This window comes from Bombina bombina, chromosome 5 (assembly GCF_027579735.1).
Source record: "Bombina bombina isolate aBomBom1 chromosome 5, aBomBom1.pri, whole genome shotgun sequence".
NCBI lineage: Eukaryota > Metazoa > Chordata > Amphibia > Anura > Bombinatoridae > Bombina > Bombina bombina.
In genome coordinates, this window is record NC_069503.1 from 290,274,305 (window position 1) to 290,290,976 (window position 16,672).

At 38.7% G+C, this 16,672-nt stretch overlaps 1 protein-coding gene across 2 annotated transcripts in view; it reads right to left on the reverse strand.

Moving 5' to 3' along the window:
• Positions 1-6,025: 6,025 nt before the first annotated feature.
• The window catches only part of LOC128660276 (1-aminocyclopropane-1-carboxylate synthase-like protein 1), a 526,308-nt gene continuing 515,661 nt past the window's right edge, over positions 6,026-16,672 (reverse strand). For both annotated transcript variants that reach the window (XM_053714036.1, XM_053714037.1), the window contains 2 exons: positions 8,404-8,557; positions 6,026-6,976 (listed from right to left, as the gene is read on the reverse strand). In XM_053714036.1, coding sequence (XP_053570011.1) covers positions 6,906-6,976; positions 8,404-8,557 — 225 coding nt within the window. In that variant the 3' untranslated portion in view covers positions 6,026-6,905. The remainder of the gene's footprint in view (positions 6,977-8,403; positions 8,558-16,672) is intronic.

Genomic DNA, 16,672 nt, shown 5'->3' on the forward strand with positions numbered 1-16,672 from the left:
GTCTATTTTTTTCTAGACAGACTATGTTATTTCTATAAAGGCTGGCAATATCCCCATAAGGGAAGGGTAAGCTGTATTCAGACACTTGGATAGGAATTTCAGCTTGCATGAAGGGCTCATTAGTTACTGGTGACACTGTTTGGTAAAAACGTTTTTGTTTATTCAGTAAATGATGCAATTATAACGTTTGTTTGAAGGGACTAAAGGGGTCATTATGGCTTGTTGTAGGGTTTTTTAACCCACATGGTTAATTTCGAGACACTCTAGTGTTTTTCTGTTAGGCCTCAAAACTCGAGTGAGGTGGGAGGGGCCTATTTTCGGGCCTCAGTTGTGCAGTTTCTTTTCCTCTGAGACTTCTAACTGTTTCTCCAGAGGTTCCTACCGTGTTTGAGGGCTGTAAAAGAAGGATTTTTTCCCCCCACAAATTGTTCTAAAGGGCAGGTAGGTGCCACAGCAGAGCTGTGGCAAGGTGCTGAAAGTCTTTTTTACCGGTTTTGCTGTTTTTTCAATCCGGTTTTGCCATTAAGGGGTTAATTGTTTATTTGCATAGCTGTGCAAAGTTACTAAGGCTATATGATACTACTGTAAAAATTTTGTTATGTTTAATGCTTTTTTACACTGTTTTGCAGAATTTGTGCAGCTTTTTTTCTCTTAAAGGCACAGTACCGTTTTATTTCTAAGTGTTATTTACTTTGATTACAGTGTTTTCCAAGCTTGATTTTTACATTACTAGCCTGTTTAACATGTCTGACACCAAGGAAAATCCTTGTTCAATATGTTTGGAAGCCATTGTGGTACCCCCTCTTAGAATGTGTCCCAATTGTACTGATATGTCTATAAACTATAAAGAACATATATTAGCACTTAAAAATAGAGCAATAGATGATTCTCAGTCCGAAGTAAATGAGGGTTCGCCATCTAGCTCTCCCCAAGTGTCACAACCAGTAACGCCCACACAAGTGACGCCAAGTACCTCTAGTGCGTCAAATTCTTTTACTTTACAAGACATGGCCACAGTTATGAATGCAACCCTCACAGAGGTTTTATCTAAACTGCCTGGTTTACAAGGAAAGCGGGACAGCTCTGGGTTTAGAAAAAATGCTGAGCCATCTGACGCTTTAGTAGCCGTATCTGATATGCCCTCACAATGCTCTGAAGTAGGGGTGAGGGATTTTTTATCTGAGGGAGAAAGACGCTTCCTCAGACAGATTCTGATATGACGGCCTTTAAATTTAAGCTTGAACACCTTCGCTTATTGCTCAGGGAGGTATTAGCGGCTCTAGATAATTGTGACCTTATAGTGGTCCCAGAGAAATTGTGTAAGATGGATAAATACTTAGAGGTTCCTGTTTACAGTGATGTTTTTTTCCAGTCCCTAAGAGGATTGTGAATATTATTGCTACGGAGTGGGATAGAACAGGTATTCCATTTATTCCCCCTCCTGTATTTAAGAATATGTTTCCCATATCTGACACCATGCGGGACTCATGGCAGACAGTTCCTAAGGTGGAGGGAGCTATTTCTACTCTGTCTGAACATACAACTATGCCTATTAAAGTCAGTTGTGCTTTCAAAGATCCTATGGATAAAAAATTAGAGGATCTCCTGAAGAAAATTTTTGTTAATCAAGGTTTTCTTCTTCAACCTATTGTGTGCATTGTTCCTGCAACTACTGCAGCTGCTTTCTGGTTTGAGGCTCTAGAAGAGGCTCTTCAGATGGAGACTCCATTAGAAGAAATTTTGGACAGAATTAAGGCCCTTAAATTGACTAATTCTTTTATTACAGATGCTGCTTTTCAACTGGCTAAATTAGCGGCAAAGAATTCAGGTCTTGCCATTTTAGCACGCAGGGCGTTATGGCTTAAATCCTGGTCTGCTGATGTGTCATCTAAAACTAAGCTTTTGTACATCCCTTTCAAGGGAAAGACCCTATTTGGGCCTGAACTGAAAGAGATTTTTCAAGACATTACTGGAGGGAAAGGTCATGCCCTCCCTTAGGATAGATCAAATAAGATGAGAACCTAACAAAATAATTTTCGTTCCTTTCGGAATTTCAAGAGTGGTCCCGCTTCAGCTTCCTCTGTTGCAAAGCAAAAGTTGAATTTTGCCCAGTCCAAGTCAGTCTGGAGACCTTACCAGGCTTGGAACAAGGGTAAACAGGCCAAGAAGCCTGCAGCTGCCACTAAGACAGCATGAAGGGGTAGCCCCCGACCCAGGACCAGATCTAGTAGGGGGCAGACTCTCTCTCTTCGCTCAGGCTTGGGCAAGAGATATTCACGATCCCTGTGCTTTAAAATTTGTGTCCCATGGATATTTTCTGGAGTTCAAAGGCTCTCTTCCAAGGGGGACTTTTGACATTTCTCGATTGTCTGTAAACCAGACAAAGAGAGAGGTGTTCTTACGCTGTGTAGAAGACCTACATACCATGGAGGTGATCCGCCCAGTCCCAAAAGAATAACAGGGGCTAGGATTTTACTCAAACCTGTTTGTGGTTTCCAAAAAAGAGGGAACTTTCAGATCAATCTTGGATCTCAAAATTATAAACAAGTTCCTCATAGTCCCATCATTCAAGATGGAGACTATTCAGTCTATTCTACCTCTGATCCAGGAGGGTCAATATATGACCACCGTGGACTTAAAGGATGCGTATCTACACAATCCTATTCACAGAATTTTTACAAGGGTGCTGGGGTCCCATCTGGCGGTTATACGACCACGGGTCATAGCAGTGGCGCCTTATCTTAATTCAGGCGTCAACTTTCCATTTATTCACGTCTCACACGGACATTATGTTGGTTTTTCTGAAATCTCACGGGTGGACGGTGAACATAAAAAGAGTTCTCTCTTCCCTCTTATAAGAGTTTCCTTCCTAGGGACTCTGATAGACTCGGTAGAAATGAAAATATTTCTGACTGAGGTCAGAAAATCAAAACTTCGGACTCATGGTAGCGGCAATGGACATAGTTCCTTTTGCCCGCCTACACCTCAGACCACTGCAACTGTGCATGCTCAAACAGTGGAATGGGGATTATACAGATTTGTCTCCTCAACTGCATCTGGACCAGGAGACCAGAGATTCTCTTCTCTGGTGGTTGTCTCAGGACCACCTGTCTCAGGGAATGTGTTTCCGCAGGCCAGAGTGGCTCATTGTAACGAGAGATGCCAGCCTGCTAGGCTGGGGTGCAGTCTGGAACTCCCTGAAAGCACAGGGCTTATGGTCATGGGAGGAATCTCTTCTCCCGATAAATATTCTAGAACTGAGAGTGATATTCAATGCGCTTCAGGCATGGCCTCAGCTTGCTGCGGCCAAATTCATCAGGTTTCAGTCGGACAACATCACGACTGTAGCTTATATCAATCGTCAAGGAGGAACAAGGAGTTCTCTAGCGATGATGGAGGTAACCAAAATAATCCGACGGGCAGAGGATCACTCTTGCCATCTTTCAGCAATCCACATCCCAGGAGTAGTGAACTGGGAGGCGGATTTCCTAAATCGTTAGACTTTTAATCTGGGGGAGTGGGATCTCCATCCGGAGGTATTTGCCCAGCTGATTCAGCTATGGGGCACACCAGAATTGGATCTGATGGCGTCCCGTCAGAATGCCAAACTTCCTCGTTACGGGTCCAGGTCCCGGGATCCCAAGGCGGTACTGATAGATGCTCTTGCAGTGCCTTGGTCCTTCAATCTGGCCTATGTATTTCCTCTCCTTCTACGTCTGGTTTCCAGAATAAAGCAGGAGAGAGCTTCGGTGATTCTGATAGCACCTGCGTGGCCACGCAGGACTTAGCATGCAGACCTAGTGGACATGTCCTTGGTTCTACCATGATATCTGCCAATGAGGCGGGACCTATATAGGCATCTCTGCTGTGGGTGCTCTCTCTGCCACTTCCTGTAGGGGAGGAGAATATCCCACAAGTAAGGATGAATCTGTGGACTCGATACATCACAAGAGAAATAAATTTATCAGGTAAGCATAAATTATGTTTTTAGTAGAAAATAGAATTTTTAGTTCCTGAGATGACATCATCAAATCCAGCCCTCCAAAAGGGTCTCATCTTTAGGAAAAACCTCTGGCCAATTGTTGCGCTAGTAATTTACATATTCATAACCTACATGCGCGTTCACAGTGCATTTATTTGCACACGCAGAAGGGTTTATGTATTTATCTTCCCCAATACCTGAGCAACATTTCGTGCATGCACACATGGCATAAGATCGATCCATCCCAAGACAGAACTTCTATTCTGTTGTGGCTAAGGCTGCATGAAAACAAAAATAAGAAGCGTTTACATAAATACACAAACTTTGTGTGAGTTCATCGTTCTTTTTGTTTTTGTGCTTCCTGTTTCATAGTTTAAACCAGCATGTAATGCATTAAATTTATGTTTTATTAAAAGATTTATTTGGGTTACTAAATTGTTGTTGATCATTGCTATGATCATATAATGTTATCACTGAAATGCATATTATGTTATAAAAACATTAAAAATACATACAAGAGAGCTCTATAATTAGTGAATTGGTTTGAAGTCCAACATAAAAGAGCACCCCTTGTAATGATGAACCTGAATCACTTACTAGATATGTAATGCTGCTTCCTATAATTTCAATGAGCTTTATACATAACCTCTTCTGTTGTATATACAGGGCTAGATTACAAGTGATATAAGAATATCGTGGAGGCGCTAATATGCGATCACATTATAAGTTTAAAGTAAATGCGAACGCAAGGGCACAATCGCATTTAATGCTTGTCGGGTTAGGGCAACTGAAAACCTTGCATAAAGGGTTAGAGATAAAAAAGTTTACATAAATATAGTAAAATATACATTTACACTCATATAAACAATATCTGATAAAGATTATTCATAAAAAATATATATAAGGGTTCAAAGGTAAATGGTATATGGCCATGTATTTGACTACAATGGGCTATAATATATGTGGCTTGGAATTATAAAACAAAAAAAGTCCTAGACTAAGGTTATACAATACATGTGTGTAAATGAATAACCAACGGTAAACTCAAGCCTAGAACAGAACTAGTGGACATTATGAGTGGAATTTTTTTAAGGTGGTTAACATATAACCAATGGTGCCACCTATTGTAGATCTCCCCCTTTAGATCTAATTTCATCAGATCCCTTACACCTTTCAAACAATATCTTTATTAGAAATACCCTTGAAGAATACATTATCAATTGCTAGAAATATATTACTTGACACTTATAGGCAGGGCCTACCCTCTTATCTGAGAAATTGGAACAGAGAGCTTGGAAGAGGATTGGTAAAAGACAATTAGTCTTACAAGGAAATCATCCACATCCACTAATTGTGTGCAGATTAATTATAAAATACTTTCCAGATGGTACCTCACACCAGTATGTTTTAAATGTCTATCTGGGAGGTGTTGGTGAGCGTGCATGGAAATAAGCACAGTGGTTTACATCTGGTGGAGTTGCCCTGCATTGCACCCTTTTTGGTTCTAGGTTGAGATCTTTGTGTGCTCCTTTATGGAACCTGAATTTACCTTTGGTCCTGTAATAATGTTATTGAATATACCACCAAAATACCCCTGTAAATTACGCCTATAACTTTTACAATTTACAATTTGGAAACAAAGCTAAATCACAACATAACATATGTGGCTGAGTTATATAGCAGAAACAATGGTCTTAGAAGAATATATCTACTTTAGACTCAATAAACTGATTACTTTTTTTTTAGGCATAACATACTATTGGGAGATTGCTAGACAATCCTTCAAGATGGCTCAAATAGACAAAAATAACAGAGATTAACAGGTCGGGTGTGAGTTACAGGACAACCTGGCACATGAGTGACGGGACAACCAGAGAGGGGGTGGTTGGAGGACATAGGAGTGACTAATAAGTCCCATATTAACCTCCTTTTTCTTTTCTTATCGTCCCTGGACCTTCACCTGTCGCGCCCATATGTTAGCCCTTTCCTTTCACTAGCTTTTCTCACACCTCCCCGCTAAACCCCAAAATGATGACACAGACATAATGATAAATAAGGAAATGTATTGTTTTTTTTGTTGTCAATGCACCTTTTACTTATATATAATAAATACCATAATGTTATTTATAAAACAATGGGCAATCCTGCCATAATTAGATGTTTCTTCTGAGTTGATTGCAGAACGAAATTCCATGTATTCATGTTTGGAAGGGACAACCACTATTGGGCTAAAAAGCTAATCAGATACTGTCAAGAGGTGGTTGGGATGTTCCATGCCCAGTTAACGTTTTATTTGATCGCATTTGGTGGTGAAATAGTGGCATGAATTGGGTTGTCTACTAAAAACAAATATATACGTGTCAATGGATATTAAGGGATCCCTGACAGATATCAGTGTTACAATGTAACTATCGCTAATTTTGGGGGGGAAATGGTTTGGAAATCACAAAATGCTACTTGCACTTATTGCCCTATAACTTGCAAAAAAAGCAAATAACATGTAAATATTGGGTATTTCTAACCTCAGGACAAAATTTAGAAGCACCGGAGAAATGTAAAAATAACCCTGGTCCCTAACGCTAAGAAAATTGAAAAATGGTCTGGTCACTAAGGGGTTAAGGGGCTTAGTAAAGATGAGGCTGTGAGTATTTTTCATTAAAAGAAAAATTCAAGAACAAGGGGTTCATGAAGGGTAGTCGATTCAGGAGTAATTTGCGGAGGGACTACTTTATAGAAAGAGTGATTGATTCATGGAATAAACGTCCACAAGAGGTGGTAAAGACAAACACTGTGGGGGGCTAATGTCTGGGATAAGCATAAGATTATCCTACAAACTAGATCAATTAAAACTCTTAGGAAATATTGGACAGACTTGTTGGGCATGTGGTTCTTATCTGCCGTCAAAATCTAAGCCTTATGGGAGTTATCCTTTATATGGAATTCCATAATTATGCCCAGGAGTCACTTTAAGGATGTTCTGGAGACGCTGTATACCTGTTAATGAGGTAAAGAATTTGATGTCAACAGCAAAAACAAATATTCCATTTAGAAACAGTTTAAATTATATCTATTTGAAAAAAAGATAGCATATTACTTGTAAGAGGTTAAATTTGCAATGTAGACACATATCATAAAGCTACTAGGAACAAGATGGTAGCAAAAACTAATGGCTGTGGGGAAAAACAGACAGACATGTAAAATGGGTATTAAGGAGAATCACTGTATAAGCACAAATATAAATATTGTCATAACAAGGTGAGATCAAAAACAAAAAAAGACAAAGATTACAATGTATCTGGAAGGAACAACTAAAAGTTGGATCAAATGCAGGCTTTTGTAGGGCACCTGGAATCAAATTATATCCTACAGCGCAAATACAGCTTAGGCGGTTCTCACACCAGGGGCAGAACTACCACTGATGCAGCAAGTGCTGGGGGCCAATAGCAGCCAATTTATACATAGGCTTGTGCCTATGTGGTCATTGTCTGTGTATAGATACTCATCATCATTGTACTGCGCAGCATATTCATCAGTATAAGGATACTCACATCATTATACGGTGCAGTGTGCTCACTATTTAGTGTATAGATATCCCATCCTTATACAGCACAGGATATTTATCAGAGTATAGATACTCATCATATTTATACAGAGCAGTGTACTCATCAGGGTATAGTGAATAGAAACTCATGACATCATTATACAGCACAATGTGCTCACTGCCAGTGTATACATACTCAGTATCATTAAAAAGTGCAGCATGCTCATTATCAGTGTGGCTCTGTAGATATATATATCCCAAGTAGTAGAGGCACTCACTGGGTCTTAATCAAGTCTGAAGACAGGGGTAAACCCCAAACGTTACTTATTGAAATAAAGATTTGAAGTTATTAAGAACCAGTGAGTGGCTATCTATCTATCTATCTATCTATCTATCTATCTATCTATCTATCTATCTATACCAGTGAGTGCCTCTACTACTTGGGACATTTGTGTGTGTCTCTCTCTTTCACAGTTTTTTTAAATGGGGGGAGGGTACGTAACATGTTATGTCTGTCAGGAAGAAGTGAAGTAGATGGGTATATTTAAACCATGGGACAAAATTACCTTGTGCCAAGCAGGTAACATTAATTTTGGTTCATCAATCAATTAAAGAAAACAAGCACTGTACTGAAAATTTTAACTTTATTCAGGAAGGATGGGGAGACATCAAGAAAACGTGGGGCATTTTTATAATTAGAGATAGTCAGAAGCTATGTTCCCTTTAGTAAAGAATAAGATTATAATTATTGTAGAAATACAGGCCCAGATTCGTTTTACCGGCAATTAACTGACAGTCTATTTGACAGATAAACATCTTCTTCACAAACAATAGATAGAAGTTCCTAAGAGTGCTATGCGTATCAGTGGTGTGTACTTACATGTCTGTAGGCTGTCGCTAGGAAGTGAGGAAGTCACACGGAACCATCCAGGCTCATAACATTCAAACGATTTTCCAGGAGCAATATATACTTTATTTGCAATGAGCTGCAACCATAAGTCCATCTCGGCTTCAAAGGTCTGAGATTTCAAGAACTAAATGCAATAAAATATATTTTTCAGAAATAAATTCAAAACATATAAACCTACAAGTGCATAAAAAGTGTGGTCAACACAGACATTTGGTCACAAATTCTTGTGTATAACAGAAGGAAGCTAATATCAAGTAGATAAAGAACACATTTACTATAGATTACCAAACAGTGCAAAAAATCACAGGAAATTATGTAGGACATTATTAAAGGACCACTAAATACAGTTACTTTGCATAATCAACACATGCATGATAAAAAGTCAATGCAATAGCATTTCAGCCCCAATATTCAAAGCATCGACAGACCATCAGGAAACTGCTTTGACAGCCTCGCAGTCAGTCAAAATATTCAAAGAAAATTGGCGTGTCCGAGCAATGGCGGTGAGCAGCGATGTCTCTATCATAGAAGTCAATAGGAGTGTGACATCACCACCCACATCGCCGACATTGCCACTCTTAGACATTTTGCTGCGGAGGGAGGGCCCTATTTGAAGTGTGCCCCATGGCCATGGGGACCTAAATTTAATTACACCTACACTAACTAGCTCAGGCAATGTAGTCTCGGCAACAGCCCTGGGACACCCAGCTAAGCCCCTAATACTGCCTGCACTGACGTAATGTCTAACCTACACTCCCCTAGAAAGCCCAGCTAACTGTCTTCTGTAAAAAAAATAATTCACAATAATAAACTATACAGTACTATAAATAATAAACCTTCCCATTATAACTATGAAGCTATGTCGCTAAAGTTATAATCAATTTTTAAATAATGAGTCACAAAGATGCACTAAAATTCCAGTGGCCGGCCTATCAGGGCTCCTGGAACTCAGCGCTGGACCGGAATTGAACCCTGGTCCGCCTCTTCTTAAAAGGGGTGTCAAACAATAGGATAATAAATAGGTAGTTAGTAATTGTACTAATTTAGGTAGTTGTGAAGTGGGGGGATGGCGGTTTAGAGGTTATTAATTTTATTTTGTGTTTGTGATGTGGGGGGTTAATGTTTTTGTTTTTTTAAAACAAGGGCATTAGAAAAGGAATAATTTTTATTATTTTGGATAATTTCGTTTGTTATTTTCCGATAAAGATCGTAGTTTGCGGCGCAAGCGAGGGAACCCCCGCCGCCCGTAGTTTCAGCTCGCAACTCGAGCTATCCTATATATGGCGCTGTCAGAGGCTAAAGTGCTGTAAGTCTGACAAACCAGCAATGTCCAGAAATCTGCGTAAGTACAAATTTCTGGAGTCGCCAGTGACTTACAGCACTTTAGAAACTGCCGGCGCCTACAAAACCTGACTAAGTTATGAAATCACCCTTACTGTCTAACACGCCTCCCAAACATAGCCCGGCACGTCTAACCCTCTATCCGCTATCCCCCCTCACTATCCTAACAATAAAAAATGTATTAACCACTAAACCGCCGCCACCTAATAAAGTTATTAACCCCTAATCCGCCACTCTCGGACCCCGTCGCCACCTACATTATCTATATTACCCCCTAATGTGAACTCCTACCCCGCCACCACCTACATTAACTACCCCCTAAAGTGAGCTCCTACCCCGCCGCCACCTACATTAACTACCCCCTAATGTGAGCCCCTTACACCGCCGCCAGCTATATTAAAATTATTAACCCCTAATCTAATCCCCCTACACCGCCGCCAGCTATATTAAAATTATTAACCCTTAATCTAATCCCCCTACCCCGCCGCCAGCTATATTAATTACATTAACCCCTAATTTAATCCCCCTACCCCGCCGCCAGCTATATTAATTACATTAACCCCTAATTTAATCCCCCTATACCGCCGCCAGCTATATTAAATTAATTAACCCCTAATCTAATCCCCCTACACCGCCGCCAGCTATATTAACTATATTAACCCTAATTATATTAGGGTTAATATAGTTAATATCGTTATTATATTATATATATCAACTATATTAACCTTAATTATTTTAGGGTTAATATAGTTAATATAGTTATTATATTATATATATTAACTATATTAACCCTAATTATATTAGGTTTAATATAGTTAATATAGTTATTATATTATATATATTAACTATATTAACCTTAATTATATTAGGGTTAATATAGTTAATAAAGTTATTATATTATATATATATATATATAAAGTATAATAACCCTATCTAACTCTAACATTCCTAACTAAATTCTTATTAAAATAAATCTAATTAATATTAAAATTATTAATTAAAATATTCCTATTTAAATCTAAACACTTACCTATAAAATAAACCCTAAGATAGCTACAATGTAATTAATAATTACATTGTAGCTATTTTTGGGTTTATATTTATTTTACAGGTAAATTGGTAATTATCTTAACTAGGTAGCTATTAAATAGTTATTAACTATTTAATAGCTATTGTACCTAGTTAAAATAAATACCAAGTTACCTGTAACATAAATATAAACCCGAAAATAGCTACAATGTAATTATTAATTACATTGTAGCTATCTAAGGCCTAGATTTAGAGTTTGGCGGTAGTCGTGAAAACCAGCGTTAGAGGCTCCTAACGCTGGTTTTAGGCTACCGCTGGTATTTGGAGTCAGTCAGGAAAGGGTCTAATGCTCACTTTTCAGCCGCGACTTTTCCATACCGCAGATCCCTTTACGTCAATTGCGTATCCTATCTTTTCAATGGGATCTTTCTAACTCCGGTATTTAGAGTCGTGGCTGAAGTGAGCGTTAGAATTCTAACGACAAAACTCCAGCCGCAGAAAAAAGTCAGTAGTTAAGAGCTTTCTGGGCTAACGCCGGTTCATAAAGCTCTTAACTACTGTGCTCTAAAGTACACTAACACCCATAAACTACCTATGTACCCCTAAACCGAGGTCCCCCCACATCGCCGCCACTCGATTAAATATTTTTAACCCCTAATCTGCCGACCGCCACCTACGTTATACTTATGTACCCCTAATCTGCTGCCCCTAACACCGCCGACCCCTATATTATATTTATTAGCCCCTAACCTGCCCCCCCCAACGTCGCGCCAGCTACCTACAATAATTAACCCCTAATCTGCCGACCGCCACCTACGTTATACTTATGTACCCCTAATCTGCTGCCCCTAACACCGCAGACCCGTATATTATATTTATTAACCCCTAATCTGCCCCCCTCAACGTCGCCTCCACCTGCCTACACTTATAAACCCCTAATCTGCCGAGCGGACCGCACCGCTACTATAATAAAGTTATTAACCCCTAATCCGCCTCACTCCCGCCTCAATAACCCTATAATAAATAGTATTAACCCCTAATCTGCCCTCCATAACATCGCCGACACCTAACTTCAATTATTAACCCCTAATCTGCCGACCGAATCTCGCCGCTACTGTAATAAATGGATTAACCCCTAAAGCTAAGTCTAACCCTAACCCTAACACCCCCCTAAGCTAAATATAATTTAAATCTAATGAAATAAATTAACTCTTATTAAATAAATTATTCCTATTTAAAGCTAAATACTTACCTGTAAAATAAACCCTAATATAGCTACAATATAAATTATAATTATAAATTATAATTATATTATAGCTATTTTAGGATTTATATTTATTTTACAGGTAAATTTGTATTTATTTTAACCAGGTACAATAGCTATTAAATAGCTAAGAACTATTTAATAGCTAAAATAGTTAAAATAATTACAAATTTACCTGTAAAATAAATCCTAACCTAAGTTACAATTAAACCTAACACTACACTATCAATGAATAAATAAAATAAAATACCTACAATTACCTACAATTAAACCTAACACTACACTATCAATAAATGAATTAAATTCAATATCTACAAATAAATACAATTAAATAAACTAACTAAAGTACAAAAAATAAAAAAGAACTAAGTTACAAAAAATAAAAAAATATTTACAAACATTAGAAAAATATTACAACAATTTTAAACTAATTACACCTACTCTAAGCCCCCTAATAAAATAACAAAGCCCCCCAAAATAAAAAAAATGCCCTACCCTATTCTAAATTAAAAAAGTTCAAAGCTCTTTTACCTTACCAGCCCTGAACAGGGCCCTTTGCGGGGCATGCCCCAAGAAATTCAGCTCTTTTGCCTGTAAAAAAACACATACAATACCCCCCCCCAACATTACAACCCACCACCCACATACCCCTAATCTAACCCAAACCCCCCTTAAATAAACCTAACACTAAGCCCCTGAAGATCTTCCTACCTTGTCTTCACCTCACCGGGTATCACACCGATCCGTCCTGGCTCCGATATCTTCATCCAACCCAAGCGGGGGCTAGACATCCATCATCCGACGGCTGAAGAAGTCCAGAAGAGGGTCCAAAGTCTTCATCCTATCTGGGAAGAAGAGTAGATCCGGACCGGCAACCATCTTCTTCCAAGCGGCATCTTCTATCTTCATCCGATGAGGACCGGCTCCATCGTGAAGACCTCCAGCGCGGACCCATCTTCTTCCGACGACGTCCAACTGAAGAATGACGGTTCCTTTAAGGGACGTCATCCAAGATGGCGTCCCTCGAATTCCGATTGGCTGATAGGATTCTATCAGCCAATCGGAATTAAGGTAGGAAAATTCTGATTGGCTGATGGAATCAGCCAATCAGAATCAAGTTCAATCCGATTGGCTGATCCGTTCAGCCAATCAGATTGAGCTTGCATTCTATTGGCTATCAGCTAATCGGAATTCGAGGGATGCCATCTTGGATGACGTCCCTTAAAGGAACCGTCATTCTTCAGTTGGATGTCATCGGAAGAAGATGGGTCCACGCTGGAGGTCTTCACGATGGAGCCGGTCCTCATCGGATGAAGATATAAGATGCCGCTTGGAAGAAGATGGTTGCGGGTCCGGATCTACTCTTCTTCCCGGATAGGATGAAGACTTTGGACCCTCTTCTGGACTTCTTCAGCCGTCGGATGATGGATGTCTAGCCCCCGCTTGGGTTGGATGAAGATATCGGAGCCAGGACGGATCGGTGTGATACCTGGTGAGGTGAAGACAAGGTAGGAAGATCTTCAGGGGCTTAGTGTTAGGTTTATTTAAGGGGGGTTTGGGTTAGATTAGGGGTATGTGGGTGGTGGGTTGTAATGTTGGTGGGGGGGGGTATTGTATGTGTTTTTTTACAGGCAAAAGAGCTGAATTTCTTGGGGCATGCCCCGCAAAGGGCCCTGTTCAGGGCTGGTAAGGTAAAAGAGCTTTGAACTTTTGTAATTTAGAATAGGGTAGGGCATTTTTTTATTTTGGGGGGCTTTGTTATTTTATTAGGGGACTTAGAGTAGGTGTAATTAGTTTAAAATTGTTGTAATATTTTTCTAATGTTTGTAAATATTTTTTTATTTTTTGTAACTTAGTTCTTTTTTATTTTTTGTACTTTAGTTAATTTATTTAATTGTATTTATTTGTAGATATTGTATTTATTTCATTTATTGATAGTGTAGTGTTAGGTTTAATTGTAGGTAATTGTAGGTATTTTATTTAATTTATTTATTGATAGTGTAGTGTTAGGTTTAATTGTAACTTAGGTTAGGATTTATTTTACAGGTAAATTTGTAATTATTTTAACTATTTTATCTATTAAATAGTTCTTAACTATTTAATAGCTATTGTACCTGGTTAAAATAAATACAAAGTTACCTGTAAAATAAATATAAATCCTAAAATAGCTATAATATAATTATAATTTATATTGTAGCTATATTAGGATTTATTTTACAGGTAAGTATTTAGCTTTAAATAGGAATAATTTATATAATAAGAGTTAATTAATTTCGTTAGATTTAAATTATATTTAACTTAGGGGGGTGTTAGTGTTAGGGTTAGACTTAGCTTTAGGGGGTTAATACATTTATTAGAATAGCGGTGAGCTCCAGTTGGCAGATTAGGGGTTAATGTTTGAAGTTAGGTGTCGGCGATGTTAGGGAGGGCAGATTAGGGGTTAATACTATTTATTATAGGGTTAGTGAGGCGGATTAGGGGTTAAAAACGTTATTATAATAGAGGTGCGGTCCGCTCGGCAGATTAGGGGTTAATAAGTGTAGGCAGGTGGAGGCGACGTTGTGGGGGGCAGATTAGGGGTTAATAAATATAATATAGGGGTCGGCGGTGTTAGGGGCAGCAGATTAGGGGTACATAGGGATAATGTAAGTAGCGGCGGTTTACGGAGAGGCAGATTAGGGGTTAATAAGTGTAAGGTTAGGGGTGTTTAGACTCGGGGTACATGTTAGAGTGTTAGGTGCAGACGTAGGAAGTGTTTCCCCATAGGAAACAATGGGGCTGCGTTAGGAGCTGAACGCGGATTTTTTGCAGGTGTTAGGTTTTTTTTCAGCTCAAACAGCCCCATTGTTTTCTATGGGGGAATCGTGCACGAGCACGTTTTTGAAGCTGGCCGCGTCCGTAAGCAACTCTGGTATCGAGAGTTGCAGTGGCGTTAAATATGCCTGTATGCTCCATTTTTGGAGCCTAACGCAGCCATTCTGTGAACTCTCAATACCAGAGGTATTTAAAAGGTGCGGCCAGAAAAAAGCCAGCGTTAGCTACGCGGGTCGTTACAGACAAAATTCTAAATCTAGCCGTTAGGGTTTATTTTATAGGTAAGTATTTAGATTTAAATAGGAATATTTTAATTAATAATATTAATTAGATTTATTTTAATAAGAGTTTAGTTAGGGATGTTAGAGTTAGATAGGGTTATTATACTTAATATATATATATATATATATATATATATATAATATAATAACGATATTAACTATATTAACCCTAATATAATTAGGGTTAATATAGTTAATATATATATAATAACGATATTAACCCTAATATAATTAGGGTTAATATAGTTAATATATATAATATAATAACGATATTAATTATATTAACCCTAATATAATTAGGCTTAATATAGTTAATATAGCTGGCGGCGGTGTAGGCGGATTAGATTAGGGGTTAATTAATTTAATATAGCTGGCGGCGGTATAGGGAGATTAAATTAGGGGTTAATGTAATTAATATAGCTGGCGGCGGTTTAGGGGGATTAAATTAGGGGTTAATAATTTTAATATAGCTGGCGACGGGGTAGGAGCTCACATTAGGGGGTAGGTAATGTAGATGGCGGCGGTGTAAGGGGCTCACATTAGGGGGTAGGTAATATAGATGGCGGCGGTGTAAGGGGTTCACATTAGGGGGTAGGTAATATAGATGGTGGCGGTGTAAGGGGCTCACATTAGGGGGTATGTAAAGTAGCTGGCGACTGTGTAGGGGGATAACATTAGGGGGTTATACTTTTAATGTAGGTGGCGGCGGGGTCCGGGAGCGGCGGTTTAGGGGTTAAATACTTTATTAGGGATTGCGGCGGGGGATTGCGGTTGACAGGTAGATAGACATTGCGCATGCGTTAGGTGTTAGGTTTTATTTAGCAGTTCGCGGTTGATAGGTAGATAGACATTGCTCATGCGTTAGGTGTTAGGTTTTATTTGGCAGGTAGTTTAGGGAGTTACGGGGCTCCAATAGACAGCGTAAGGCTTACTACGCTGCATTTTGTGGCGAGGTGAAAATGGAGTAAGATTTCTCCATTTTCGCCACGTAAGTCCTTACGCTGTATATTGGATACCAAACTGTGCGGGCTTGGTATACCTGCCTATGGCCCAAATATCTACGGGCAAAGGCAGAAATATACGAGCGTAACTTCTAGATTACGCCGTATATAGGATACCAAACCCGCACAATATTCAGCGTCGCCGGCTTTTGCGGGCGACGCTGCATATCGGATCGGGCCCTTAGTGTTTATTATATTTTTTTAATAATTTTATTATTTATTATTTTTTGTAATGTTAGGTTTTCTTATTTTTGTAATGTTGGATTTTATTATTTTTAGTAATGTTAGGTTTTTAATTTTTTGTATTGTTTTTAAATACACAGGTAAGTTTGTATTTATTTTAACTAGGTAGTTAGTAAATAGTAATATTGTAACTAGCTCAGGTTTTATTTTTAATTTCACAGGTAAGTTTGTATTTATTTTTAAATAGGTAGTTAGTAAATGTAACTTTAATTTAGGTGTATTTTAATTATGTTAACGTTAGGGGGTATTTGGTTTAGGGGTTAATA